Here is a 26,193-nt window from a genome sequence, read left to right as displayed (position 1 = left end):
CTCTTCGTTCTTCTCCGACGTCGGTGGTCCCTTTAGCTGGCGTCGGAGGTCACCGGTGTCTTTCCTGCTTTGCTCTGCCGCTCTCTCTTTCTCTCATCGGACTTGCCCTTCGTCCTGGCTCTGGATCTCTGCTTGAACTCCTGATTCTACTCGCGACAGATCTGGGGTTTGAGGCTTCGGTGGTCACAGATCTGGTATGAGGGCGACGATTAGGGCGAGTTTGTGGTGTCGGAGTCGGCTTCGTGGGAGGTCAGAGCTCTAGATCCGTTCTTGAGGCTTCTTCGGTGGGTTTGGCGGTACCAGGGCGGTGAGGAGGAGTGCGCATGGGATCTGTGTCGACCCTCTTTCTCGTCTGTTCAGATCGCCGATGGTAGCTTTCAAATTTTCGCGGATCTAGGGTTTCTGGACCTGAACGTGACGGCGCGTGGTTCTCCGTTTCTGGGCCTTGGTCGATCCTGCTGCTGGTTTTCATCAGCGGGCGCGTGTGAGGGGCTACTCTCTCTCGGTGTAGTCGCCCGAGGCTTGTTGGCTCCTGTGGCAGCGCGTGTTGAGCCACGAGGCTGCATCCGCGTCTCATTGTGGTCTCTGTCACCTCGTGCTTGGTTCAGAGTTTGTGGCAGCTCGTCGGTCTCGTTCCTCCCCAATAAATGTGCAGCTATTCTCGGCTTGGTGGGCGTGTCCTTGCGTTGGTGGCTTTCCCGGGATGGAGGTTTGAGTGGTCTGTTAGCAATTCTTTTGAGACGAGCACCGGGAATGGCCGAAATCTACCGGGTTCGGGCTCACGATCTTCAACGATGCTATCACCCTCTCAACGGCGGCATCTGGTCTCGTGTGAGGGGCTCCTCTTGCTGCCTCTCCTTTCAGTCAAGGCATTGCTGCGTACGTGATGTTGTCTCTACAGGTCATAGTTGGTTGTGTTTTTGCATTCTGTATTTTGGTGTAGTCTTTAGTTTTCATTACTGCAATTCTGTTTCTTGTTAGTCTTTGTATTCTGTCACAAATCCGAAAATGGTAAATATACTTAACATTTTTACCAAAAAAAAAAAAACTTCTTTCAGTTTTATTCTAGCGCAGTGAACTCACCAGTGGCTTCTAGAGAGGGACAGTGATTTAAATCAACACGCAAACTCACATGACCACTTGACCGGTATTAAAAAAAAAGTCAATGATCACCGTCTAATAACGCCAGACGCAATTTCTACCGTTAAAAAGATGGCCACGTAGGACACTTAAAAGGAAAACCACGTTAAGTAATCGTTAACTCACGGCAGACAATAATCATATCGACCGTTGGATATAGATCTGGCGGCTATTACAACAATCAATACAGTCCGTCCGATCAGACAAATTGGGAAGCTTTTGTTCGATCCTCCCCGACTTGGGTTCTGTCTTTAGCCTTATTTTTCTCTCACGCGAAAAGCTCTCTGATATTTTTATACATCGCCGACGATTCGATCTCGAGAGCTTCTGGGTTTGTTTCCGTAAGTCGATTCGAGATTCTAGGGTTTGTTGTTTCAGTCTTCTTCTTCTTCTGCTTCGTGACGCGTTTTGTTTGAGGGCGATTTTGGTTCTAGGGTTTCTGTAAATTTCCCCCCTTTTTGGGAATAATTGCTTCCCTTTGATTGGTTCCTTCGTGGAGAGCTCGCATCTGAGGTTGATTGAGGTTTCAAGTTCTTGTCTTGGTTTGATTTGAAGTTGATATCCGTGGAGGAGGGCTTGTGACGATTCAGCTATTAGGAGCTGCTAATGGTAACATTCAATCTGTTTTGGTTATGGGTTTTTGCTAAATTGAATGATTAGAGCTGGAAAAGAAGGTTTCATTCGATTTGGAATCAGCCTAGGGTTCCTATAACTATATAAAGTGAAATTGGGTTTAGCAAACCATATTTATTTTTGTTTCAGCATGCAATGTTCGAGAAATTGCTAGGCAGTACCTAAAGTGATTATTGATTAGGCAGCCGCCTAGACGTGTTCTGATTAATTATCATTGTTTAGATCTTGCTGTTTGTGTCATAAAAAGTTTGTTGCCGCTGTCGTAATTTTGAGCAAATGTTTGTACTTAATCTGTTGAAATGGGAATAGGAACTGTCTCTGTGAGTTTTTTTTGAGGGGTAAGTATTAGTTTCTGTTGATATGTGATGCAGGTCTGTTGCAAATTGTGAATTTTAGAAGCGAGGAAAGCTTATTTACATTTGTTGAGGTTCTTTCTTGCCAAAAGAGATGGTTGAAAGTGCTGCGTTCCCAGGAGGGTATTATCGGAATACATTCGAGGCAGCGCCTGATGAATCAGAGGGTTCTGGAAGCTCTGCGCAGATTGATACCGAGGTTACTGCTTCTGAGAACTCAAGCACTCCTGCACGAAAGTGTGTTAAGTTGAGTCCTGATGATGAAGATCCTTACGGTGTCCAGAGACAAGTCATTTCTCTGTATAACATGTCGCAGTCCGAGAGGAAAGATTTGATTCATCGGCTTAAACTGGAGCTAGAGCAGACTAAGATAGTTCTTAAGAATGCTGAGTTGCAGAGGTTGAACACACCATCTGTGTCGTCTACTAGTGCTAGGATGGGTTTCAACTCTTCTCAGAAGCCATCATCACGTGTCAGCAGTTCGAAGAGGCCATCTGATTTTGCAATGGGACCGGGAAAGAATGTTCGGCACCAGCCTGGGGCGGCTTCTCGTGGATGGAACCGTGGCTCCTCGGGGAAGTTTGAGTCTTCCTCCAAAGAGTCTATTCCCAGCGCTTCTAACGTGATACTGATGAAGCAATGCGACACGTTGCTGAAAAAGCTTTGGTCCCATCCGCATTCTTGGGTTTTTCAGGCGCCGGTTGATGTGGTGAAGCTCAACATACCCGACTATCTCACTATCATCAAGCATCCCATGGACTTAGGGACGATAAAGAAGAACTTAGCGTCTGGTGTGTACTCAAGCCCACATGAGTTTGCTGCTGATGTGAGGCTTACATTTACAAACGCGATGACGTATAACCCTCCTGGACATGATGTTCACATTATGGGGGATATCCTAAGTAAACTGTTCGAAGCAAGGTGGAAAGCTATTGAAAAGAAACTACCAGTGACTCTGCCTGCAATCACAGTGGAGCCTCGTGAAGAGAAGAGAGCTGCTGTATTTGTTCCTCCCGCGAAGAAGAGAAAGATGGCTTCTTCACCTGTTAGAGAGAGTGTTCCTGAGCCAGTGAAGGCACTTGTGATGACAGCAGAGGAGAGGCATAGATTGGGGAGACAACTCGAGTCACTACTGGAGGAACTTCCTGCACAGATCATTGACTTCTTGAAGAAACACAGTTCAAATGGAGGAGAAATTGCGGAAGATGAAATCGAGATAGATATCGATGTTCTCAGTGATGAAGTGCTGTTCAGTCTTAAAAAGCTTCTGGATGAACATATCCAAGATAAAGAAGCGAAGCAGTCGAATGTTGAACCATGTGAAATAGAGGTAACTGTCGTCTCACCTGCTGGAACAAATTTTTTTAAGCTCAAAATTTACTGAGAAAGATCAAATTTATTTTGTTGCAGCTTCCCAAAGGATCAGGACCGAGCAGTTCGTTGCTGCAACGAGGTGAAACTCAGAATATGTTTACAAATTATGTTCTGGATTTATACTTGCAGTGATCTTTGTATCCACCATTTTTTTTACCTTTGCTCTGCTTATGTGTGCCTTTCTAGGAAATGAAATGGCTGATGAGTATGTCGGTGGAAACGAACCTCCTATCTCAAGGAGCTCCAGTGGTTAGTCATAATCCATTCAACTCCTTCAGAAAGCTTGCTTGTTCTAGGTTTTCTATGGATGGCATAATATATCACTGACTCATGTTTGTATCAGAACCTTTACACAGTGCCTCCACTCCTATGTTAATAACATGATATTTGTAGCCTTTTCGTTTTTGTTGCTATCAAGTTTTATATTTTTATTAGATCTCATTAGATTCTATGGTGGTTGTGGATTGACCATCTTAGTTGAAATTTTTTGTAGAACCTAGAATCTCTTTTTGCATAAAATTGGGAGTTTGGTAGGTTTCTATAGCATCAGTTGTTTATAACAAGTTCTGTGTGTTACTGATTTGGGTGTTTCTTTTCAGATTCTGAGTCTGGGAGCTCTGAAGATCAATCTGATGACGCTAAACCAATCATCCAAGAGGGTGGTTCCAAGGTATAATTTACAATATTAGCTTTTCAAGGTGTGTAATTTGTTATGAATCTAAACCACGCAACTCATAACATTTCCAGATACCTGAAACTACAAATTCCGAGGCTCAAAGAGATGAAGACACGAGGATCGATGATCTTCTTAATGGAAGTGGTGAGTATTTAAAATCTTTGGATTATCATAAGCTTGAGGTTTTGTTTGTGTTGTAGTAAAGAAATGTAATAGATGTTGGTGATTGCGGCTGGTTGCAAAATTACTGTCAAATAGTTTTTTTCTTACAGTTTACATCTTTGGTGTATTTATTACAGAATCTAATGGTGCTCCGGAGCAAATGGATATTTCAACTCAGCAAAAGCCTAGTTCTGATGAAACAGATGGTCAGCCTGATGGTGAGATGCAGAGTTTTATTTAGTTGGGTCATGAAGTGAGTATCTCACAGACTTAATGCTTTAGGAAATACATTGGAGAATCCGGTTTCATCTGAGAAGAAATATAGAGCTGCGCTGTTGAAGAACAAGTTTGCAGATATCATTCTAAAAGCACGCGAGAAAACACTTCCACAGGTCTGTCTACTTGTCCTCACTTTAGCCTAATCTTTATTTGAACTTGGTTGAAGAGTTTCTTTTGATCCTGGGAACTAAAATGATCTTGCATGAGAGCAGAATAGTAATAAGGGCGACCCGGAAAAGCTTCGCAAGGAAAGAGAAGAACTCGAACTGAAGAAGAAGAAAGGTTGTTTATATAAAAGTCACCTGATCCTTCTAACGGAGACCCAAGTTTTTTAGTTTTATGTTCTAAGTGAAAAACTTCTATTTTGGGTTGCCAGAGAGAGCACGGCTACAAGCTGAGGCAGAGGCAGCTGAAAATGCTCGTCGCCAAGCCGAAGCAGAGGCCGCTGCAGAAGCCGCTGCTGAGTCTAAGCGGCAGAGAGAAGTTGAAAGAGAAGCCGCTCGCCAAGCTTTATTGAAGGTACATTACATAACGCATTACAGGATCACAAACTCTGAGAAGAGTCAATAAAATGTTCAACCATATGTTTGACTCTGGTGCAGATGGAGAAAACTGTAGAGATCAACGAGAACTCGCGGTTCCTCGAGGACCTAGAGATGCTTAGATCAAGTGTGCCGGAGCAACTGCTTAGCTCAGTAGATGAAATCAGCCCCGAGAGAACTTTAGACGCCCTTGGAAGTTTCAACCTCGGAGGAATGAACCCTCTTGAGCAACTCGGACTGTATATGAAACAAGATGATGATGAAGATGAGCCCGAGGCCCCTCCTACTGTTCCAAAACTAGCCACAGACGTGGAAGAAGGTGAAATCGATTGAAAAATAAGTGTAAACATGTATGAAACTATAGCCAGGGCTGGTACACAGACACACAAGACATGGATGCCTTATGAGAAAAGGTCAACACTATGGCTCATTGTTTTATGAGCTATGGAATGGATATCTCTCAAAAGACGAGTGGTGGTGTGAATATGTAGAACACGAAGCAAACGATTAAAACTTTATAGAGAGTCCTTTGTGTTTGTGTATCATATTTTATTTTTAAAAAAAGGAAAAAAAAGGTAAGACCATTGTTTGTGTAAGAATCTTATGTTGTTTACATTTGGTCTATTAGATGACTCCCTTTGAAATGATTAGTAGCGAGTCTTTTCTAATGTGGGTGTGAAACCACCAGAGATCAGTAACCATTTCTGGATCGGCTAAATTTTACAAGCGAGTTAGAAGATGATTTTGCCTTCCTCATCAACCAAATCATTAATGTAACTATGAAACATGTAACAATTCAAGCAAAGCGATGCTGAGATCTCAAAACATGTAGCAATTGTTCAAGACACACGATACCATAAAGACATTATTATTAACAAATATAGTCATTTTAGCAACATTATCTAATCACTATTTATTTTCTTAACGACATTGTTTTGGATTGTTGATAGAGGTGCATAAACAAACCAAATTTGAAAACCCAAAGCGAACCCAGTCTAGACCGATAAAAATTAATTTTAACCAAACTGAATCCGAAATAAATAGTGAACGAGATTTGTTTTATAGTATTTCGGGTTATGACTTTTTTCTCAACCGAATCCAAACCAAATGAATATCTGAAAAAAATCAGTTTTTTTCTAGAAATATACTCATACCGAACCAAAACTTTATCTCGAATAAGTACAAATAATTTCATTGATTACTTAAAGTAAAATAAGTAATTAATACTTGAATAATTAACTCAAATACTTAATTTCACATATTTTGCTATGTGATGCTCTTTTTTCTTCTAAATGGTCGAGTTTATTGGGTCTGATGTATTTTTTGCTTCGGATTAATTATCGGGTATGCTGTGTTTGCACATAGTTTTAAGTTTTGTTCTCTAATTTCATTGTATCTATTCTCTAACTTTACTTGTCAAAAATTACAATAGAACAAAAAAAATTGTGAAAAAGAGAATTTTTCATTTCAAAATTTTTATTTTTGATCTTTTGTTTCACTAAATATTTATTTAGTTTCAGGTCTAACTAAATCCAAAACAATATTTTAGAATCAAAATTTTAATTAGGATCCGAAGCCCAAAATTATATTAAATTCAACCAATTTTTAGAAATGTTACTAAACTGAAATCGAATACAAACTGAACTTCTATAATATCCGAATGGCGGAATGAGATTAAATTTATAAATCTAAAAACTCAAAACCCTATTGATACTCGAATGTCCCTAATTGATCTTTTTTTTAAACTCGGAATGCCCTCTAGTTTTTTTTGGCATCAATGCCCTCTAAGTTGATATCGTCGATCTCTCCATATTATTTATCATGTGTTAAAATTAATAAACTACGAATGAAAATTCACTTGTTTGTTTCGATCCCAAATAAATTTTCTGGAATCATGTTGGGCCTTTAAAAACTGTCGGTTGTATTATATTGGCCCTATTAAAGCTAAACCCTCACATCCATAAACCCTACCCAAAGCCTTTCGTCTCTCTCTCTCTCTCTCTCTCTCATTTCTTCTCAATCTTAATTTTCTTTTTTCCTTGGGGAGCAAGATGGGAAGTCAAGCAGCGGTTTCGTTCCTCACGAATTTGGCGAAGGCGGCCTTCGGTCTCGGAGTGTCCGGGACGGTTCTCTCCTCGTCCCTCTACACCGTCGATGGCGGCGAGAGAGCGGTTCTCTTCGATCGGTTCCGAGGAGTGTTGGATCAGACCGTCGGTGAAGGGACTCACTTTCTGATACCCATTCTCCAGAGACCTCACATCTTCGATATCCGCACAAAGCCCCATACTTTCTCCTCCGTGTCCGGTACCAAGGATCTCCAGATGGTTAATCTCACCCTTCGTGTCCTCTCTCGCCCCGAGGTATGTTCTTCTTGTTGCTCTCGATTTAGCTGATTGTGTTTGATTGCGTGGAAAGTTTTAGCCTTTTAGGGTTTACCCTTTTGGGTACTAGATCTAGGGTTTATGATTAATCTGATTTCATACTTTAATCGTTGTAAAGTTTAAACCTTTTTTGATTTCATGGATAATTTAGGGTTTACCCTTTATTTAGATTTTAGGATAAATCCGATTTTGTACTTTATTGTATAGTAGCTTTTGGTGTGAGAATCATTATAAAGCTTCAATTTTTTTAACTCTATTTAGCTAAGTTTTATCATTATAAAGCTTCATTTTTTTTAACTCTACTTAGCTAAGTTTATCATTATAAAGCTTCAATTTTTTTTAAACTCTATTTAGCTAAGTTTATCATTATAAAGCTTCAATTTTTTTAATCATTATAAAGCTTCAATTTTTTTAACTCTATTTAGCTAAGTTTATCATTATAAAGCTTCAATTTTTTTTACTCTGTTTAGCTAAGTTTATCATTATAAAGCTTCAATTTTTTTTAACTCTATTTAGCTTAAGTTTATCATTATAAAGCTTCAATTTTTTTTACTCTGTTTAGCTAAGTTTATAATCTATGCTCTGTTTATTCATTTGGGTTTTGGAAAAATTTAACCTTTTTGATTTGGTTAATCAACCATGAAGGTTACGCGTCTCCCGACCATTTTCCAAACATTGGGTCTCGAGTATGACGAGAAGGTTCTTCCTTCGATTGGAAACGAGGTGTTGAAGGCTGTGGTTGCTCAGTTCAATGCTGACCAGCTCCTCACCGAGCGTCCTCAAGTGTCAGCACTTGTGCGTGACTCTCTTATTAAGAGGGCTAGGGACTTCAACATTGAGCTTGACGATGTTGCAATCACGCATTTGTCATACGGTATGGAGTTCTCGAGGGCGGTGGAGGCGAAGCAAGTGGCTCAGCAGGAAGCGGAGAGGTCCAAGTTTGTTGTGATGAAGGCTGATCAGGAGAGGAGAGCCGCGGTTATTAGAGCTGAAGGTGAGAGTGAAGCCGCTCAGCTGATATCTGATGCAACTGCTAAAGCAGGAATGGGATTGATCGAGCTCAGGAGGATTGAGGCTTCAAGGGAGGTTGCAGCTACACTGGCTAGGTCTCCGAATGTGGCTTACTTACCCGGTGGACAAAGCATGCTCTTTAACCTGAACGCTGGTCGTTGAGCAAGCTGTTGGTAAGCACCGTTTAGACTCTTTACTCTTTTGAATAGTAAATGATAATGGATTTAGGAGTGGAATCCCTTATGGAGTTTAGAGTCCTGCATTGGTTGTGAAGAACTCTATTATCTATACCCGAACTCGAATCTGATTGTTTTTGGTTTCGTTCTGTTTTTTGTAGAGGAAACTTGAGAAAACTTGAAAAGCATGGTTAAGTTTAGATTATATATAATTATATAATACTTTTGGTATGGATATAAAGTAGAATTTTATAATGTGTGATGAGTTGTAGTTTATTCAGTTGAGTTGAACTTAGTTCTATTATGGTTTGGTAAGAACACTGTTTAAGTTCATAACAAGGTTCGGTTTTTGGTTTGGTATTTATGTGTCATTCCTTTATCTTCCAGGTTTATTCCAGGATTTGTCTAGATAACTTCTTTGGCTTTGATTTATTTGCAGGTGGGGGGAGGAGAGCGCAAGTGACAAGAAAACGATGGAGTTGTGAATTTATCCTTTCTTTCTGATGAACAATGTGAAAAAGAACAACTTATTTGCTATATTGATGAGCCTTTTAGGTTATTTCTGTTTTGAATCTGAGGCAAAGTTTTTTTTTATAACACTGTTCCCTCCCCCTCATATGGATTTATTTGGCTTTTTTTCTTCTTAACAATGAAGCATAATAATTGAGAGAGCCACGAAATCTAACTTGGTCAATGATTTTGATTTGTCTCTCGCAAAAATTTCCACTTTCACATGAAATTTTCTGGTTGATTGGAGTAGATTGTATATGGCAATATATTCTGAGCCTCATTGTTTCTAGTCTCAATCAGATACTAATGGATTCTTCCTTAATAAATTTGAAACGAAAAATGTGTACATTGACAATGTAAATAATGATATAAAAGTGTAATGTATTTCTAATAAAACTTAATATTAAGTTTTGTAAGCAATTACGCTCCCGGTGTGAATAGAACTGTAAATTATTTATAGACTTAAAACTGATGAACAAGTGAAAACAATATGTTAACAATTCGGTCATAAAATTTAATATACATGTATAAATTTCCAAAAGATTTATAGCTTATGCTCTCACAACTCCAAACTGATAGCACTTTATGTTTATTTCCTAAAATAACATTTATCAAAATGTACATAATTTAATGAAAATATATTATGAATCCAAGACATAAACCAAATTAAAGGCATCAAACAAAGATAATATAATATTAGCCTATTTAGAATCACTTAATTTCAGTTGAGATAAATAAATGTAGTTTACTACTATACCCAAAAGATAATAGGATCGATAATATGTTTACAAGAAAAATCAGATGTATGTTCAAAAAAATTTCTATATGTTTTTTTGAAACTATTATATATGTTTTTTCGTGCATATAAAATATAAAACGATCTAAACTTAAAAATAAAACAATATTAATTTATTATTATAATCTCATCATAAATATTATGTACTATTATAAAATATACGGACAGTAAAAAATCAAATCGGAACCGAACCTTAAGATATTTTTATTTTTGAAACATCAAAAAAATTTTTTATGCAATATTATAAAGTAGTGGTGACCCCGTACTTGAATTATGTTTTATTTATGTGTATATATAAATCTTAGTTTAAGCTCTCTTACTCTTCTTTCCGAACATGTTCTTTAAGGCATTGGCTTCTTACATCCATTAATTGATTAATTTATTAAACATCTGCAAATAATATTACAAATCCTATTAAAAAAAGTTATAACAGCAAATAAAAATTAGCATGTACCACATAAACATCATTCTATGAAAACAAATCAGTGCATATAACAAATGAAAAATTATGCAATAACAATGAGTTACACCTTAGTTTGAAAATAAGTGATATTTACTATTTACTGTATACTGCTATAGTTGTTAAATCTAAGGGTATGACTGGTTTTCCCGCTACCACCCGCAAACGCAGCTTTTGCGGTTGGTAGCGGTTGCTGGCGTTTTGCAACAATCGCTCAAACCGCTCTAAACCGTTCCAAATCGCTCCAAATCGTTCTGAACCTCATAAATTCAAAAGCTGGTTCCAGCTAGCGTTTGCGGTTGCGGGCGTTTGCGGGAGGATAAAAAAAATTTATTTTTTTTCCAAAACAATATAAATACAAAAATAAAAAAATTCAATAAAAAAATTAAACTGAAATTATAAAAATGCTAAAATATATCAATTAAAATTTAATTAATATTATTAAACTTTAAAATAAAAATATTTTCTATATTTTAAAAAATTTAAACTATAACTTTCTAAATATAAATTTTATATTTATTATAATATTATTATTTTTGATATTTTTATAATGGTATAAAATGTAAATATTGTTAATTTATTATTTAACTGCTGCTGCATTTGGTAGTTAACCAGTCATAAGTATCCCGCAAACGCACAAATTTTTAACCGCATAACCAGTCGTACAAATCTCTTAAAACCGCTAGAAACCGCAACCACCCGCATCCGCAAACTCCCGCAACCGCAACCGCAACCGCTGCGGTTAAACCAGTCAGGCCCTAAATGACATAAAGGACTAATACGTTGATTAGATACTCTAATCGAAATGATATTGTGAAAATATGTTTTTTTTTTTGCTAAATATGTTCCTAACTGACACTTGAATAAGCTTCATGGAGGACGTCACAAAAAAAAAGAAAAGAAGAAGATTCATGGAGTTATCAACACTTTCATAATCACAAAGTTATATTCTTAATAATTGACACTTTCATCAACCGAAATCTGATCATTTGAATTAGCGATGCCATTCACACCGAGAGCTCATCTGGTATTTTAATGCCTGAAAGGCTGAAACTATGTTAGAAATAAAATGTTCGAAGTAAAACAATATTCAACAAAACCTCTTGTGAATATGGTTTTCCTAAACTGTATTCAACAAAGCCTCTTTTGAATATGTGGTTTAGAAAAACAACAACAAAAAAAACACAAGGAATAAACAATGTCCTAGTGAAGATCACTAGTATACAGAAGATGAACTTAGATGCTCAGCAAGACATTTTTATTGAGCAAGAAAAAAAGAAGAAGAGAAGCTCTTATTTTGTGTATACTCATCATCATCATTATCTCCTTGATCATACAATTTACAGCGTAGGGGGGATCCACATGTAGCCATGGGTCTGCAAATAACCAGCTTTCTCTAGCAGCTGATCTGCTTCTGTTGGTCCTCGGCTTCCTGGTTTGTACGGGATCGATTTCACTTCTCCCTTCTCTATCCTGTGAAGCAGCGGAGTGAAGATTTCCCATGCTGCCTGTTTGAAATTAACTTTGAGTTGGGTTCTTGAAAGGCCAAATCTCCAAAATAGCACTCAAAAACTAAAATGACCAAAATAGCATTTTATCTTTTGAAAAATTTAAATTTTTTTATTTTTCAAAATTTGAAATCTTATCCCCAAAACCTCACTTCTCAACTCTAAACCCTAAAACCTAAACTCTAAACCCTAAACCCTAAATTCTAAACCATAAACCCCACCCCTTAAGTGCTATTTTTGTGACTTTTGCCCTTGAGTGCTAGTTTGGGAACAAAAACTTGATTTAGTGCTATTTTGGTCTTTTTCTCTTCTTGAAATCATGTCATGCGCTTCTAACATAACAAGAGTGTTTGAGAAAGAAAAGGTAATGATCTCAAGTTACTATCTAGGAAGTGGTGAAGGAGAAAGTAAAATTACCTTCAACTCGTCTCTGCGAACAAAGTGTTGTTGGTCACCTTTGATTCTGCGGAGAGATTCATAATATCGTCAACAAATGGGATGAATAACGGTTTTGATATTCAGAACTATTGTTACTACATAGTTTAGACTCATACGTGTCAAGAATGAGGCGCTCGTAAGCCTCTGGAATCGAGACATCTTGGTAACGTTGCTTATACGATAGGTCTAGTTCACTCTGCACGGTTTGCATCTCCAGACCTGGTTGCTTCACCTGCGCAACAAAGCCAAAACATTCCATATTAAATGAATATCCATCATTGCACAAGAAAAATGATTCATCATTTTGATATATATATATATATATGACAAGCTAACAAAGGGTTCATGGCTAACACATATTCACGTATATTGTGGTTGGTTCAACATGTACTTACAGTTAGCTTCATGTACATGGCCTCTGAAGGTTGCAAGCGTATAACAAACTCGTTCCTCCCTTGCTTTTGACCTGTTGCATAGCATTTTAGAACAACAAAAGTTTTGGTATCATTACATAAAGTTGATATCTGGGAAAGTTCGATTTGGTTTTGATGCATACATTTGAAAATGTCGCCAGGAACATCCTTAAACTGAATGCGAATATCTGCCTTTTTTGAACCCATTGCCTTTCCGGCCTTCAGTATAAATGGAACACCTGAATGATAAATCACTCCACAAGTCACTAATGAGTAATGACTACTAATAGAAAAGAATTCAGATTTGTAAACTTTGAGCTAATGTCTAATCTTTGATTCTTTTCTCCCTATTCATATCGTGTTTTTAGATTATCTTCCAAACTTGACCAAGATGAAGAGTGAGAGGAGACAATAGTATACCTTCCCATCTTTCGTTGTCAATGCGAAGGATTGTTGTGGCAAAGGTTGGAGTGTTTGAGTCGTTTGGAACAGTTGGATCGTCTCTGTAACCTTCGTATTGTCCAAGAACCACCTCTTCATCCTTTATGGGAATCACTGATTGAAGAACCTGAAGTTCATTTTGAAATTCCAGTCAATTAAATGGCCGAAAAATGCAAATGAGGAGATTACTTGATCCACTAGGATGTAAAGTAACCTCCTACATAAATTTGGAAATGAAAAATGGACTTCACGGAACAACAAAGTTGAAAGTGATATGGTTTTAGAGATAAAGAGATCATAAGAATGACTAAAAAATATGATCAAGAAAATTGGAATCACCTTCACTTTCTCATCCCGGATGTGCTCAGGTTTAAGAGAGATTGGTTTCTCCATGGCAACTAGGCAAAGAACCTGCACTACACTAAACATATTTAATAATATAAAGTTACAAAAGGAACTCAAGGAAGACAGTCAAATGGAAGTGGCTTGCCTGGAGCAAATGGTTTTGAATAATATCACGAATGATTCTGAAATGGAAAATTACACAATTCATTAGAAATTTGCAATGATATCACGGCCTTATGAACATCATATTCAAAGGTAACACTGAATGGAAAATGACCCGTATTCATCAAAATATCCCCCACGGCCTTCAGTTCCAAAATCTTCCCTGAAAACAATCTGCAAAAAGGAGACTAAAAGTTTATGTGGACTATAAAGCTTTAAACAAAGGTTTCTGTATTAAGCGATCAAGCTCTAACCTGCACGTTAGCAATGTTGTCGCGGTTCCATAGCGGCAGAAAGAACCGGTTGGCAAACCGGAGGACCAACTGCAAATGATGCATGTGTAAGACAATCATTGTCTGTCTGAAAAAAACTAAACTACTGACTAGTTACAAACAGGTGTTTACCATGTTTTGGACTAGTTCCTTTCCAAGATAGTGATCAATACGATAAATCTGCGATTCATCAAACAGTTTTCCAATCTGAGAACTCAATTGCTCTGCAGATTCCAAGTCCTTTCCAAATGGCTTCTCAACAACGATCCGTGTCCATCCACCAACATCAGCTGGAAGTGTTTTTTTTTTTTTTTAACTCCAATGAGAGTTAATCTTTTGTGTGTCTAATAATGTTGATCAATTTAACAGTAACTACTCACATTTGTTAGTGCAACATGCCTTGATCATCTTGCATACAGGAGGGTATACAGACGGCGGGAGTGCAAGATAAAACAATCTCCTGGAAGATCCTTCCGAACTCTTTTTAGAGATTTCATGCTCTGAGATTGCCTTGTCTAACCTTTTGAAACCGTCTTCAGAATCATAAGGGCCACTCACATACTTGATCTATAAAGTTTGAAGACATAAGTTCTGTGTTTTAGTAAACATAAATAACGAGAGACAGAAACCGTGTAGTGTAATCAACTACCAGCTGTAGAAACTTGGACAAAGCTTCAGCTTTCTCAGATGCATTCTTCTCATCAACAAGATATCTACATAATACAAGCTTTGCATTGACTCAGAGATATCTATGAAAGACTACAACTGAGATGCGACAAAAACGAAAAGGTGGATCAACTAACCGACGGATCTTATCTCTAAGCTCCTCATCAGAACTCTTAGTCCTTGCGTATCCAAATATGTGAACTTCATCCGGATTAAGAAACCTCTGTTCATCATTTAATCAAAACCCATTAAAATAAAACAAGTTGTGTTTAACATAGTGAAGATCTTTTTAGAGTTAAGACCTGGTGATAGAGATTGAAAAGAGCAGGAAAAGTCTTCTTCTTGGCAAGATCACCAGAGGCACCGAGCACGATGATGGAGAGGCTCCGTGATTCAGAGACAGCAGCACCGTACTCTTTTAGAAACGATTCCTTCTTCAAAGTTGACCTCTTCTCAACGTGCCATTGGCCAGAACCCATCTTCCACGAGCGAGTCAAATGTAGATAGATACCACACAACAAACAGAAGAACACCACACAAGCCTGAAAAAATTGAAACCAAGTCTATCAGAGTTTGTATGTGAACATAATTTTCTTAACGTTTACAACTGCGAATGCCCAATAATAAAATAAAATAAAACGGATAACGATAATGAGTAACTGAATGAGTCGGATCAGACAGAACCAAAAGGATCATATAACACGAACCGAGTAATAAAGTAAACAACAACAGGACGAAAGAAAATGAGAAACGGTCTCCTCACCCTGCGACGGTAAGACGTTTTCTGGCTGCCGATGAGAGAAGACAGGAGGCAAAATAACTCCTACTTTGGGGAGACCGTATGAGCTTTGATAAAATAGTAGTGTTCGTTAGCTCTGTAGAATAATTAAAATACTCAGTACTAATTAATTAAAAAGGGAATCGTTGTTATTAATCAAACCAAATATAATAATTACGTAAAACCACGAGGGGAATACGTATTCTCGATTTAATTAGATGGAAAGAATAATGAATGATTTTTTGAGATCGAGACTGGTAGTGGTTGAGCTTACGCAACGCATCCCATGATCCATGCTTGAGATATCAGAAAAAGATAAGTCAAAAAGATAATATGCTACTTTTAATTCATTCATTTGAACTTGTAATACTAATACCATCACGCTACATGTTTTTCATTTTGCCATAGTCGATGCCATTACACTACACCATCTAAAAAGTCATATGACGTAGCATTACTCATTCATTTTACTTTTCTAGATAGTGTCTACTCTAGCACGAGATGATATATCAAACTGTGGATGAACATCACTTTTAGGCCTGAGGAAATCCAAACAAGCCATACGGTATATATAAGCCATAACCGACACAATAAGATTTTTGTTACTGTCACACTAACTGTCACGTTTCAATTCAAAGGTAACATCCTCTGTATCAAACGATTGATGTTCAATCACATTTTAAACCACTTAGGCTTTGAGCTCTTCTTCTCCGCGGGTTTAGGCTCTTGGTCAACTGGTACAGTACCAGTATCGCTCTCGGCTGGCTCTGAAGATGGCTCAACCGGTTCCTCTGCTTTGGTCATGACCTCTACATCTTTCAGGGACAAGATCTCTTCATTAAGATAAGGTGTTGAACTTGCACTATCATCTGCAAGTAACATTAGTGTTTTTACAAGTTAAGTCCAGAGCTCAAGCTCTCTTCTCATCATTCTTTTCAATTCAAGTAGTAAATAAAGCTCAATTCGGACAAGAAGATAAATAGACCAACTTAAAATCTATCAGACACACCCAACTTAACCAACCTTCTAAGATTATTGTATTCATCGCAATCCTTAACTTCTGGTCGACCTAATTCTATGCTAGCTTTGCAAGCTATTTCGAAAAATTCCAGTTGGATAGTTTTCGGTTTCCTACCCAAATCTCACTTGTACGCAAATACATATTACAAGTTGGCCCATACATAAGAAGAACTCTATAGCATCATGCGAAGGTAGTGACACAAACTAACCTTTTGGTTGCTCGTTTGCAAAGTAGACAATAGCTCCAGGAATGAACCCAGCAGAGTAGAAGTCTTGTGAGAAATCCTTGAGCTGCTTCTTGGGAGGAGTTGTGTCTGCAAAAAGTACATTGTCAGGTTTCTTCTACGCTTATTATTGTAAAGTTTGAAATCGAGGGGTGGAAAGATACACAAGTAGAAGGGAATATCCGGCTGCGCAAGTGCTCTTTTAACAAGATCAATCAAACACTGTATCTTTTCTGAAGGATGAAATGTCGCCTCCAATGTGTGGTTATCAGGAAAACGAACCCGGATCACAGCCTAGTAACAATCAATTAACAAAAACGTTCAGTGAGATAACACTAGTTTCAAAAGCAGGAAACAAGGTAAATAGTGAATAAGAACCTTAGTCAGCTTAGCTCGACGAGCAGCTTCTTCTGCTTCACGGAGCTTTCTTGTCTTCAAAGATTTATCTTTTGCAGAAGAATGCAATTTCACAAGTTAAGTAAACAACCAAGATAGAGATTCAAGAATACAAACTCATCAGATTACCTTCTTTCTTAGATGCTACAAGACGGTAGTAATCTGTGGGTGTGAGCTCGTAGAACTCATCAGACTCCTCTTCTGTCCAATCCAAATCACAAAACACACAAATCCAGAGGGAATCAATAGAAAGACTAAGCAAGAATCAGAGAGATCCATCTCATCTCCGTCAACTTACGAGCAACAGAAGCTTGACTTGGCCTCTGAGAAATGCTCGAAGTCTCGAAAACGCGAATCTCTCTCCCATATTTCTCTCGTATACCACCAGCAACCTTACCCTGCTTTTTACGAAATCAATCAATCAAAACTTCCAATTCGATACAACCCTAGCGAAGAAGAAACCGATACGCTTGAAAACGCGGACAGATTCAGTTACAGATCGAGCTAGCGAAGGAAATGGAGAAGAAGCTTAATAGTGAATGAGGGAGAAGATTACCTCCTGAGATGATGAAGAAGAAGAAGAAGAAGCTTCCATGGAATCGTTGATCGAGAGTCGTCTCCGCTTCGATGTCAGTAGCGTTGGGTCATCAACGAACATCAGACCGGTTGGTTCGACTTTATTATTCTTTACTTGTTTTGCCACCGCCTCTACACAATAACCATCTCTGTGGAAAGGAGAGGGTCATAGCTTTTAGGGGTTTATTAGTAAAACCACACTAATATTTTACTTTATTTTATTTACTCAAATTTATAATTCTTATATAAATATTTAATTGATGTATTATATTAAAAAAAATTAGTATTTAAAAAAAAAATTATTTTAAATTATTTTACGGATCCGAGACGGATATCTAGAAACTACGAATCTGGATATCCTAAATTTCCCTGATATCCGGATCCGTCCTACGTCTAACCAGAATATTCTTTCATGAGATTTCAATTTAACCTTTAAGTTTTGTTATTTGTAGATAATCTTTTATCTCATTCGGTTTTTTTAACGCTAATTTATTATGACATTACAATTATGAAAAAAATTATATAGATGATTTGACAACCGACAATACAACATGTCTTATAAGATTTATGTCTAACTGCATTAATTGAACTGTCCTATCATGTTAAAGATCTTTTGTAAGTCTTTTTTTCGTAATCTGCAAAATCTAAGTATAGAAACATTTAAACAAGTATTATACTACCGTGCTTCCTCTCTCACTCGTCGCTACTTTACCTCGTTATTCATAGTTGATGTAGATTGTATAACTGGTAATTTCTTGAGTCAACTGTAAATATATATACGTCGATTATTAGTTGGTAAACTTAGGCCCATTGTCCAAATACGGCCCACTAATTAGCGTTTAACCCGACTCGTAATTAGTTATCCGAACCCGGACCCGATTACAGTAGGATCTCCGTTTTATTAGCTCTCCTCGATTTCAGTGAAAAGATCTAAACTCCGTTGCACCGTACTTCGATCCCATCTTAACCGGCGGTTCACTTTTTCACCGGACATCTCGCAGTTTCAATCACCATCTTCTTGACCCGGTTAGTTCTCTCACTTATCATCTCCGAATCAGGCCCTCACAGATTCTGAGCAAAAAAATGCTTTATATTACTGAATCAAGCTCACGGATTTTGTATTAAAGGCGAGATCCTGCTGTAAAAATATTCCCTTTTTATGCGCTTTGATGGCTCCATGTGTTATTTATTACTCTTCTTCACTTCTGCTACATTTTGTTATTACTATTTTAAGCTTCATTTTTTGTAATTGCATAGTTTCATTTGATTCCCATTTTATCTGTGTTTATTATTATGTTTTATTGTTTTTTTGCTCTGTTTTCATGTTACTACTGCACATTGAAACTTACTGTTTATGGGTTCTTCACTTGTCTGCGTCAGTGCATACTCGTTTTAGTACCTATCTTTGTTTTTGATAAGAGTCACTGTCAAAAGAATTTTCCAAAAGAAGTCAAATCTTGCAAGTTTTGTATGATTTTTTTCCTTATTATGAAAGATTCTGAATGTTTTTTTTTTCTTTCTTAATCTAAATATAGCTGTGTGATTTTTTTGGAAAGGGACTTGGCATGCTTACAAGCACATATATATATCAGAGGTTGAAATGCGTGGTGTAAGATCTGTTATGAGCAGTCGAGGCGTTCGACCAAGGCTGAGGATAGTTGGCGTTGTGGTTTTAGCTGCATGGATTGGGCTTGCGGCTTTGTTTGGTCTGCTAAAACCTATAAAGAATGGTTGCACTATGACTTACATGTATCCTACTTACATTCCAATCTCTGTTACCGACGGTGCAACTCCTCCTGGGAGATATGGACTCTATCTTTATCATGAAGGATGGAGGAAGATTGATTTTAAGGAACATATCAGTAAACTTAGCGGAGTTCCAGTTCTTTTCATTCCGGGCAACGCCGGTAGCTACAAGCAGGTAAGTATAATCGTTTTCTTTCTTGTGTTTGTAACTAAAAACATATCATGTATGTTAATCTTTATAGAACTATAAAAGGATTAGGTATTAGAAAAACAAATTGTTAAGAGAGTTCCTTAACTAGCAGCTTTTCATGTGGTTTCCTGAACTCCGGAGTAATTTGAAATTTCTTACTTTTGTTGGGAATTTATCTCCAGGTTTCATATACCAGGCTCCTTATTTGCCTTGGTTCTTATGTTGTTCGTGCAGGTCAGGTCTGTGGCAGCAGAATCTGATAGAGCATACCAGGGAGGCCCATTTGAGCGCACATTCTACCAGGAAGCTTCTCTATTCCGTGGGGAAGGAGCAGATACAGAGTCTGTAGAATATGATTTGTCTAGTCAATACAGTAACAGACTAGACTGGTTTGCGGTGGATCTTGAAGGTGAACATTCTGCAATGGATGGTCGCATACTTGAGGAGCACACTGAATATGTCGTATACGCCATTCACAGGGTAGGACTTTTGATAGTTTCTTTTTATTCTTTTCATAACATGCTTAACTAGGAAATAGAACCATGTTGTTTAGACTGTCGATTGCTGAGCGTAAGTTTGCTGTCACATGTGGGAACTTCTGTTCACAAGTTTCAAGCAGAGTTCTCTAAGATAACAGAACATACTGCTTTAATTCTTGTTTCCGAGTGACTTTATCTTTTATTCATATCGTCTTTGTTATTCAGATCTTAGATCAATATAAGGAATCTCATGATACCAGAGAAAGAGAAGGTGCTGCTGCCTCCAGTAACTTACCTCGTAGTGTAATATTGGTTGGCCACTCTATGGGTGGTTTTGTTGCCAGAGCTGCTGCGGTCCATCCTCGTTTGCGGAAATCAGCTGTGCAAACCATTCTAACACTCTCAAGTCCGCACCAGTAAGTTCTCTTCATGCTTAACAAGTTTTACTCGTCAAAATACATGGTTTAGGTGTTTTATGTATCTAATTTCATTCAGATCACCTCCTCTGGCATTGCAGCCATCCTTGGGCCATTACTTTGCTCGAGTGAACCAAGAATGGAAAAAAGGTTATGAAGTACAAACATCCCCTGGAGGAAGTTACGTAGCTGACCCATTACTTTCTGGAGTTGTTGTTGTATCCATTGCTGGTGGCTACAATGATTATCAGGTCTGAAAATTTCCACAACTGTTTTGATTTTGGCCGGTTGCTTCCTCCGTTCTTTATGCCCTGGTGTTTTCTTTGATTGTATTTTAGTCCCTATGGGATGAGATTTGATTGCTTTCTTAAGGCTTAAGATTTTTCCTTTGGTCTTAGGTGCGATCAAAGTTAGAGTCACTTGATGGCATTGTCCCTGCAAGTCACGGATTTATGATAAGTAGTACAAGCATGAAAAATGTCTGGCTGTCAATGGAACATCAAGCTATTCTGTGGTGTAATCAACTGGTTGTTCAAGTAGGTAAAAGTTGCCTAATTTGTTAGCGGGAAGCCATTTTCAATGAATTTGAATATTCGTATTTCATGTAGGTTTCACATACGCTTCTTAGTTTGGTTGACTCAAAAACTGGTCAGCCATTTTCCGATACTCAGAAGAGGCTTTGGATATTGACCAGAATGCTTCAAAGTGCATTAGCACAAAGCTTCAATGGAGTGACGCCGATGAAAATTTCTAATGGGTTGCCCATGTTAGCCTCAAAGGGTATTTAATACCATCTCTTCCCTAAACATATGCATATCTTGGTTTCTCAAAACAGAAGTTCTCAAAGAAAGGAGTTAGACTTTGCATTGAAGTTATAAGCTTGTCTGGTCTTGAAGGCTATTAGCCTCTATCAAATTACATTGTCAAGTAACACAATTACACATAGACAAAGCTGGAGGTATCTTATTAGTGTACCAATTTTTGAGGCAATTTGTAATTATGAGAACAATTTCACTAGGTGATATGTCTTGGGCCGACATGTTATTCTTTTGCATGACCATAATATTGTGCTGTCTATCTTTGCAGGCTCTGAATCACAAACTTCGTCATGTCCCATGGATTGGAGGGATGATGCTCTCGATAGGGATCTTTACATACAAACAAGTACTGTTACAATTTTGGCAATGGACGGGAGAAGGCGTTGGTTGGACATAGAATTGTTGGTCTGTGCAGATAGAATTCAGTTAGTGATGCTATTATAGACTTGTATATCGCTTAAGATGTCTGTATTAATATCCCATGACATATCTTCTGTACTATAGGGATCAAATGGAAAGAACCACTTTATCTTTGTTACAAATCTGGCGCCTTGTTCTGGAGTAAGACTCCATCTATGGCCTGAGAAGGAGAAATCAAATTCAAATTTACCTGTTTGTGAAAGGGTTGTCGAAGTTACGTCAAAGATGGTTCTCATTCCAGCAGGCCCTGCACCAAAACAGGTGATGTTACTATATTTCTCATATGCCAGAGTAATTTTATAGGATCAGTTACAACAATGATGGATTTTTTTTTCCAGTAGCACACGCTCGACATTTTTTTCCTATGCACACATTGTCCTCACATTTTCAGAGTAAAAAATGCACCAGATTAGCATTTTTATTAACTAGTTCTTCCGTCATGTATATGTTTGTTAGTCGGAGCCAGGGAGTCAAACCGAGCAAGCTCCCCCATCTGCAGTGCTGAAGCTAGAGCCTGAAGACATGCACGGATTCAGATTCTTGACTATCTCAGTTGCGCCTCGCGAAGTAATTACTCACATCTATACCTTTACTTTCTTTCAAATTTTAGCAGTTTTCAGATGAATATAAGCGTGTAACTAAAATGAGATCTTCTATCCCACAGGCAGTATCGGGTAGACCACCTGTGGCGGTTTCTATGGCAGTGGGGCAGTTCTTTAACCCTAATGAAGGGGCCATGGAGGTCTCATCTCAATCAATGCTCTTATCCACTTACTGGGCAAAGGTTGTCATTCTTAAAAGTGGCCACACTCTTCCTTTGAATCTTCAGTATTTTGAAATTACGCTAGGGAAACAGTTGGTTAACTGATTTCAGCTGTGGACAAATTTTCTGCAGGAAATATTTCTGAAGGAGGACCATCCTTTAGCTTACAATCTATCGTTTGCTATCAGCTTAGGTCTATTGCCTGTAACACTGTCCCTGAAAACTGCTGGATGTGGAATTAAAACTTCTGGTCTACCAGATGGCGAGACAGGAGACTTGGACAAGGATAGTAAGAATTCAAATCCCTCTCTTCAATCCAAGAGATCTTTCTTTTGGTAGTTACTCGATCATAGTTTTGGCTGTTAATCATCTCAGCACCCTCTTCCGTGATTTCCAGTTCTGTTCGATTAATGCATTAGTCTTCAGTTTGTAAATTTATCACTAATGACATCCACCTTTCTTATTAGAAATATGATCTTTGTTAGCTCTTTTTAACTATTTTCTCAGCAGACATTGTTCATTTTTCAGAGCTTTGCAAATTGCGTTGCTTCCCACCTGTGGCCCTTGCCTGGGATTCTGCTTCTGGACTTCATGTGTTTCCAAATCTCTACAGTGAGACAATAACTATTGATTCTTCACCAGCTCTTTGGAGTTCTCAGAGTCCTGAGAAAACTACTGTTATGCTACTGGTCAGAAGTCTCTTGCACAAAGCGAATGTCTGTTATCCTTACTGAAACATACAACTCAAACGTTCTTTCTATTTCCTGGGCCTTCTGCAGGTTGACCCTCATTGCTCATACACTGCAAGCGTTCATGTCTCTGCTCCTGCCATGTCCAGCAGATTTGTACTTCTATATGGTCCTCAGGTAGCTTTACATCTAAGGCATCAGATATATGCATTCACAGTATATTAATCATGCATGTTATAATAGCTTGCTGCATAGTACTATCACTATGCACGTGTGTGTGAGTGTATTCATGGGCTTATCTCTCCGCAAGACTTACCTCTCTAAACTGGATAACCTTTTGTTTTTTTGGATACGAGGTAGCTCTATGATTTACGAGTTATTGAACCTTTCTTCACAACATGTGATATTGCAGATAGTTGGCTTCTCGTTTGCCGTTATATTGTATGCTCTTATGCGGCAAGCTAATCAGTGGGATCAGAATTTATCTGTGCCACCGTTGCTCTCTGCTGTAGAGTACAACTTGGAAATGCCATCCCCATTTCTGATTCTAGCTGCGATCCCTCTTCTGAGTTCGTTGTTCTTCTCCTTCGTAATGGCTCAACCAATTCCTCCCCTCACAAGCTTCACAATGGTCTCGTTGATTTGTCATTTGTTGGCCAATGCCTTCATCAGTGTGTTAATTATTGTCTCCAAATTTGTCTTACAAGCGTTGGCCCTCGTCCACACCACTGTTAAATCTAGGTAAGTGCTTGGCTTTCATCATATATTTGGTTTGATGTAAAACTACTCAACTCTGTTAAGAAGTAACTGGATAAGTGTCAATGAAGGTGCCAAGCTTTGGAAAGAAACTATTCTTTTGCTTTTCTTCGTTGGTTCTCTATACTTGCTTCCAGTTTCGTCTGTTTAAAGGTTTGCTTTTTCGCTTCTATCATTAACCTAAAGCCATAATCATAACTGCATGCTAGGATTCAAATCTCTACGACTCATTGCTTAACATGAAAAACATTTCCATTTAGTATCTTCTATCGGCTGAGTAAGTGAGATTCTGTTTCTTCATGCAGGCAATCCGCATTCTAAAGCTCAACACCACAATCGTAATGACACTAGCCGCGGTTACCTTGGTGACCTTTGTTCATCCGGCGTTGGGTCTTTTTGTACTCCTCGCCTCTCATGCCCTTTGCTGCCATAACTCAATGTGCTGGTAAGCAAACTTTCTGTCTTGTCAACTCTTGTTATGTGAGATATGAAGATCCTACAAAATTACGCAAACGATAATGATTTTACCTGCAAAGAACCTCAAGTCAATGAGAGGAAAGAGTAGCTGATGGTCGTTTTCATCTTTTGTTTCATGAAAGTATTATGATGGCATCGAAGAGAAAGGAGTCAGTCGATCAGAAAAATGAAGCTGAGCGTAAGACTCGACATCCTTCAAGCAGACAGGAATCTTTATCAGTAGACTTGTCTGAAAAATCATTTGTGGAGACCCAAGCAGACATCTTCAACCACAGGCACGGCTTACTAATATTGCATCTCCTTGCTGCTTTGATGTTTGTGCCCTCTCTTGCCGCTTGGTTCCAGGTACTCACTCCTTCCACGTTCTTAGTACATAATTATTAGATTCGGAAGCTTATTGACTCTAATTAAACTAGTGAAAGTGGTTCTAATGGCATCTATCTTTGTAGAGGATTGGAACGGGACAAAGTTTCCCATGGTTTGCTGACTCGGCTCTATGTGTTGGCGTTATCTTCCACGGAGTACTGAACTCGAGACCAGAGTCAAGCATCCTACGCTCTTTCCCATCCCTCTTGGGACACCAACTCGGTCCCCATCACATGTATTTCCTTGCCGGCTACTGCTGCTTCTTCTCTGGACTAGACTTGGCTCCATACAAAGTGTTCTACGCCATTGCTGCGTTAGGCTACATCTCCTTGACTCTTAAGATCTCACAGGTGAACAAAAACGACCTTCGTTTCCGTACCAAAAGCAGGATACACAGAAACTGAGCTTTGCAGTTGAATTATAGAAAAATTCAGCCCTCGGGTCTTCACTGATCCAAAACAGCGACCCAACCCCTAAAGGCCAGGTGGGTTGCGTAGGGATTTTTAAGCCGGGAAAGTTTTGTTGCGGTTTCAAACTTCTCCAAGAAGAGTATTGTGTGTTCGTTGAGTTTGTAACGTTTTTATTTCACGTGTTGTTGTGTTTGTATCGCTTAATGTGTTTTGACTCAAATCCAGGTTCATGAATTTTGAAAAAAATTACATCTAGTTGTCAATAAACGACTTGACATGTCTGTTTTTCATTAAAAGTCCAAAACAGTAACAGATTCATTAAGTATAATCACATTACGACACAAGGAAAACAATCAAAAGAATGAAAAACACAAACAACAAAAGTAACGAGTTACAGAACTCGGTAGATGAAACTGGCCAGCAGAGCCACAGCGGCTATGGCCAAGCTGATAAAGATATCAGTGGCAACAGTGACGGCAGAGTTTGGAGTCTTTGCGCTGTCGTAGTCGTATTGAGCCGAGACCATGGCAATCATCAATGCTAACACAAGACAAGCCAAAGTCATCTGAACAAAGATATTCTTCATCGTTTTGTATTTGTTTTTTTTTTGGTGCTGTAGAATTAGATTGATGGAGAGTGGTTTGTTTATATAGAGAGATTCTTGGAGAGTGGATTGTTTATATAGAACAAAGATATCCTATCATTCTGTTTGCCGGCTTGATCAATAAAGAGATTCTTGGTTAGATTTTGCTTTCACGTTTGTTTAAATGAAGAAAATAAATGTCAACTTTGTTTTGGAAATGAAAGGGTCGTCTATTGCTTATTGGGAAATATTTTTGGAAGTTTTGAAAGCGATTCATATAGTTCATGGTAGCGGGCACTGATGGGGAAGTCAAAGGCTATCTCGATCAAATTATCCAAAAGATTTTTT

At 38.2% G+C, this 26,193-nt stretch overlaps 5 protein-coding genes across 9 annotated transcripts; 3 read left to right on the top strand and 2 right to left on the bottom strand.

Moving 5' to 3' along the window:
• The first annotated feature begins 1,371 nt into the window (after positions 1-1,371).
• Positions 1,372-5,807, top strand: LOC106349267 (transcription factor GTE8). The gene is made up of 11 exons (XM_013789209.3): positions 1,372-1,749; positions 2,145-3,456; positions 3,537-3,579; positions 3,687-3,749; positions 4,100-4,170; positions 4,248-4,320; positions 4,476-4,556; positions 4,621-4,730; positions 4,830-4,899; positions 4,994-5,136; positions 5,220-5,807. The coding sequence occupies exons 2-11, from the start codon at positions 2,221-2,223 to the stop codon at positions 5,490-5,492; spliced, it is 2,163 nt and encodes a 720-aa protein (XP_013644663.2). The 5' UTR covers positions 1,372-1,749; positions 2,145-2,220; the 3' UTR covers positions 5,493-5,807.
• Positions 5,808-7,095: 1,288 nt separating this feature from the next.
• On the top strand, positions 7,096-9,361 carry LOC106350881 (prohibitin-4, mitochondrial). Its single transcript, XM_022687887.2, has 3 exons — positions 7,096-7,519; positions 8,186-8,724; positions 9,167-9,361. Exons 1-2 carry the CDS (start codon positions 7,211-7,213, stop codon positions 8,711-8,713), a joined length of 837 nt encoding a protein of 278 aa, XP_022543608.2. The 5' UTR covers positions 7,096-7,210; the 3' UTR covers positions 8,714-8,724; positions 9,167-9,361.
• A 2,162-nt stretch (positions 9,362-11,523) lies between these two features.
• Positions 11,524-15,854, bottom strand: LOC106352408 (glucose-6-phosphate 1-dehydrogenase 5, cytoplasmic). The gene is made up of 16 exons (XM_013792048.3): positions 15,502-15,854; positions 15,041-15,280; positions 14,876-14,961; positions 14,722-14,785; positions 14,453-14,639; positions 14,205-14,362; positions 14,055-14,123; positions 13,916-13,974; positions 13,784-13,820; positions 13,633-13,704; positions 13,273-13,420; positions 12,996-13,091; positions 12,835-12,905; positions 12,556-12,671; positions 12,419-12,464; positions 11,524-12,001 (listed from the first exon to the last, which is right to left on the bottom strand). The coding sequence occupies exons 2-16, from the start codon at positions 15,215-15,217 to the stop codon at positions 11,834-11,836; spliced, it is 1,554 nt and encodes a 517-aa protein (XP_013647502.2). The 5' UTR covers positions 15,218-15,280; positions 15,502-15,854; the 3' UTR covers positions 11,524-11,833.
• A 208-nt stretch (positions 15,855-16,062) lies between these two features.
• LOC106349266 (plant UBX domain-containing protein 1) lies at positions 16,063-17,895 on the bottom strand. Of its 4 annotated transcripts, none has more exons than XM_013789207.3 (7): positions 17,713-17,895; positions 17,455-17,554; positions 17,286-17,354; positions 17,139-17,206; positions 16,925-17,054; positions 16,746-16,850; positions 16,063-16,385 (listed from the first exon to the last, which is right to left on the bottom strand). In XM_013789207.3, exons 1-7 carry the CDS (start codon positions 17,812-17,814, stop codon positions 16,189-16,191), a joined length of 771 nt encoding a protein of 256 aa, XP_013644661.1. In that variant the 5' UTR covers positions 17,815-17,895; the 3' UTR covers positions 16,063-16,188. The 4 variants fall into 4 exon arrangements, with proteins under 4 accessions (XP_013644661.1, XP_048591344.1, XP_013644660.1 ...); XM_048735387.1 differs by having other exon boundaries at positions 17,455-17,548; XM_013789206.3 differs by having other exon boundaries at positions 17,286-17,357; positions 17,713-17,894.
• A 704-nt stretch (positions 17,896-18,599) lies between these two features.
• On the top strand, positions 18,600-25,539 carry LOC111198748. 2 transcript variants are annotated; one of them, XM_022687884.2, is made up of 19 exons: positions 18,600-18,758; positions 19,289-19,653; positions 19,903-20,148; positions 20,373-20,563; positions 20,643-20,814; positions 20,962-21,099; positions 21,172-21,343; positions 21,650-21,786; positions 21,886-22,062; positions 22,258-22,368; positions 22,466-22,585; positions 22,697-22,853; positions 23,093-23,253; positions 23,344-23,430; positions 23,666-23,994; positions 24,081-24,162; positions 24,315-24,454; positions 24,609-24,831; positions 24,936-25,539. In XM_022687884.2, the coding sequence occupies exons 2-19, from the start codon at positions 19,333-19,335 to the stop codon at positions 25,254-25,256; spliced, it is 3,285 nt and encodes a 1,094-aa protein (XP_022543605.2). In that variant the 5' UTR covers positions 18,600-18,758; positions 19,289-19,332; the 3' UTR covers positions 25,257-25,539. The 2 variants fall into 2 exon arrangements, with proteins under 2 accessions (XP_022543605.2, XP_048591343.1); XM_048735386.1 differs by lacking the exon at positions 18,600-18,758 and having other exon boundaries at positions 19,303-19,653; positions 19,851-20,148.
• Positions 25,540-26,193: the final 654 nt, after the last annotated feature.

This window comes from Brassica napus, chromosome A6 (assembly GCF_020379485.1).
Source record: "Brassica napus cultivar Da-Ae chromosome A6, Da-Ae, whole genome shotgun sequence".
NCBI classification, from domain to species: Eukaryota; Viridiplantae; Streptophyta; class Magnoliopsida; order Brassicales; family Brassicaceae; genus Brassica; species Brassica napus.
Note: the sequence above shows the minus strand (reverse complement) of the source record. Positions and strands in the feature narration are given on the sequence as shown.

Excerpts from the sequence above, each read along its gene's own strand:
- LOC106349266 (XM_013789206.3), bottom strand. The coding sequence starts at position 17,814 with ATGTTCGTTGATGACCCAACGCTACTGACATCGAAGCGGAGACGACTC. Across the intron at positions 17,358-17,454 it reads AAGTCAAGCTTCTGTTGCTC|AAGAGGAGTCTGATGAGTTC; the intron begins GTAAGTTGACGG and ends TGGATTGGACAG. Across the intron at positions 16,386-16,745 it reads TGCAAACGAGCAACCAAAAG|ATGATAGTGCAAGTTCAACA; the intron begins GTTAGTTTGTGT and ends TGTTACTTGCAG.
- LOC106352408 (XM_013792048.3), bottom strand. The coding sequence starts at position 15,217 with ATGGGTTCTGGCCAATGGCACGTTGAGAAGAGGTCAACTTTGAAGAAG. Across the intron at positions 14,786-14,875 it reads CTTAGAGATAAGATCCGTCG|ATATCTTGTTGATGAGAAGA; the intron begins GTTAGTTGATCC and ends TGTATTATGTAG. Across the intron at positions 14,363-14,452 it reads GGCATGTTGCACTAACAAAT|CTGATGTTGGTGGATGGACA; the intron begins GTGAGTAGTTAC and ends AAACACTTCCAG.
- LOC106350881 (XM_022687887.2), top strand. The coding sequence starts at position 7,211 with ATGGGAAGTCAAGCAGCGGTTTCGTTCCTCACGAATTTGGCGAAGGCG. Across the intron at positions 7,520-8,185 it reads GTGTCCTCTCTCGCCCCGAG|GTTACGCGTCTCCCGACCAT; the intron begins GTATGTTCTTCT and ends TCAACCATGAAG.
- LOC111198748 (XM_022687884.2), top strand. The coding sequence starts at position 19,333 with ATGCGTGGTGTAAGATCTGTTATGAGCAGTCGAGGCGTTCGACCAAGG. Across the intron at positions 19,654-19,902 it reads ACGCCGGTAGCTACAAGCAG|GTCAGGTCTGTGGCAGCAGA; the intron begins GTAAGTATAATC and ends TTGTTCGTGCAG. Across the intron at positions 24,455-24,608 it reads TGCCATAACTCAATGTGCTG|TATTATGATGGCATCGAAGA; the intron begins GTAAGCAAACTT and ends GTTTCATGAAAG.
- LOC106349267 (XM_013789209.3), top strand. The coding sequence starts at position 2,221 with ATGGTTGAAAGTGCTGCGTTCCCAGGAGGGTATTATCGGAATACATTC. Across the intron at positions 4,171-4,247 it reads TCCAAGAGGGTGGTTCCAAG|ATACCTGAAACTACAAATTC; the intron begins GTATAATTTACA and ends TAACATTTCCAG. Across the intron at positions 4,557-4,620 it reads AACAGATGGTCAGCCTGATG|GAAATACATTGGAGAATCCG; the intron begins GTGAGATGCAGA and ends TTAATGCTTTAG.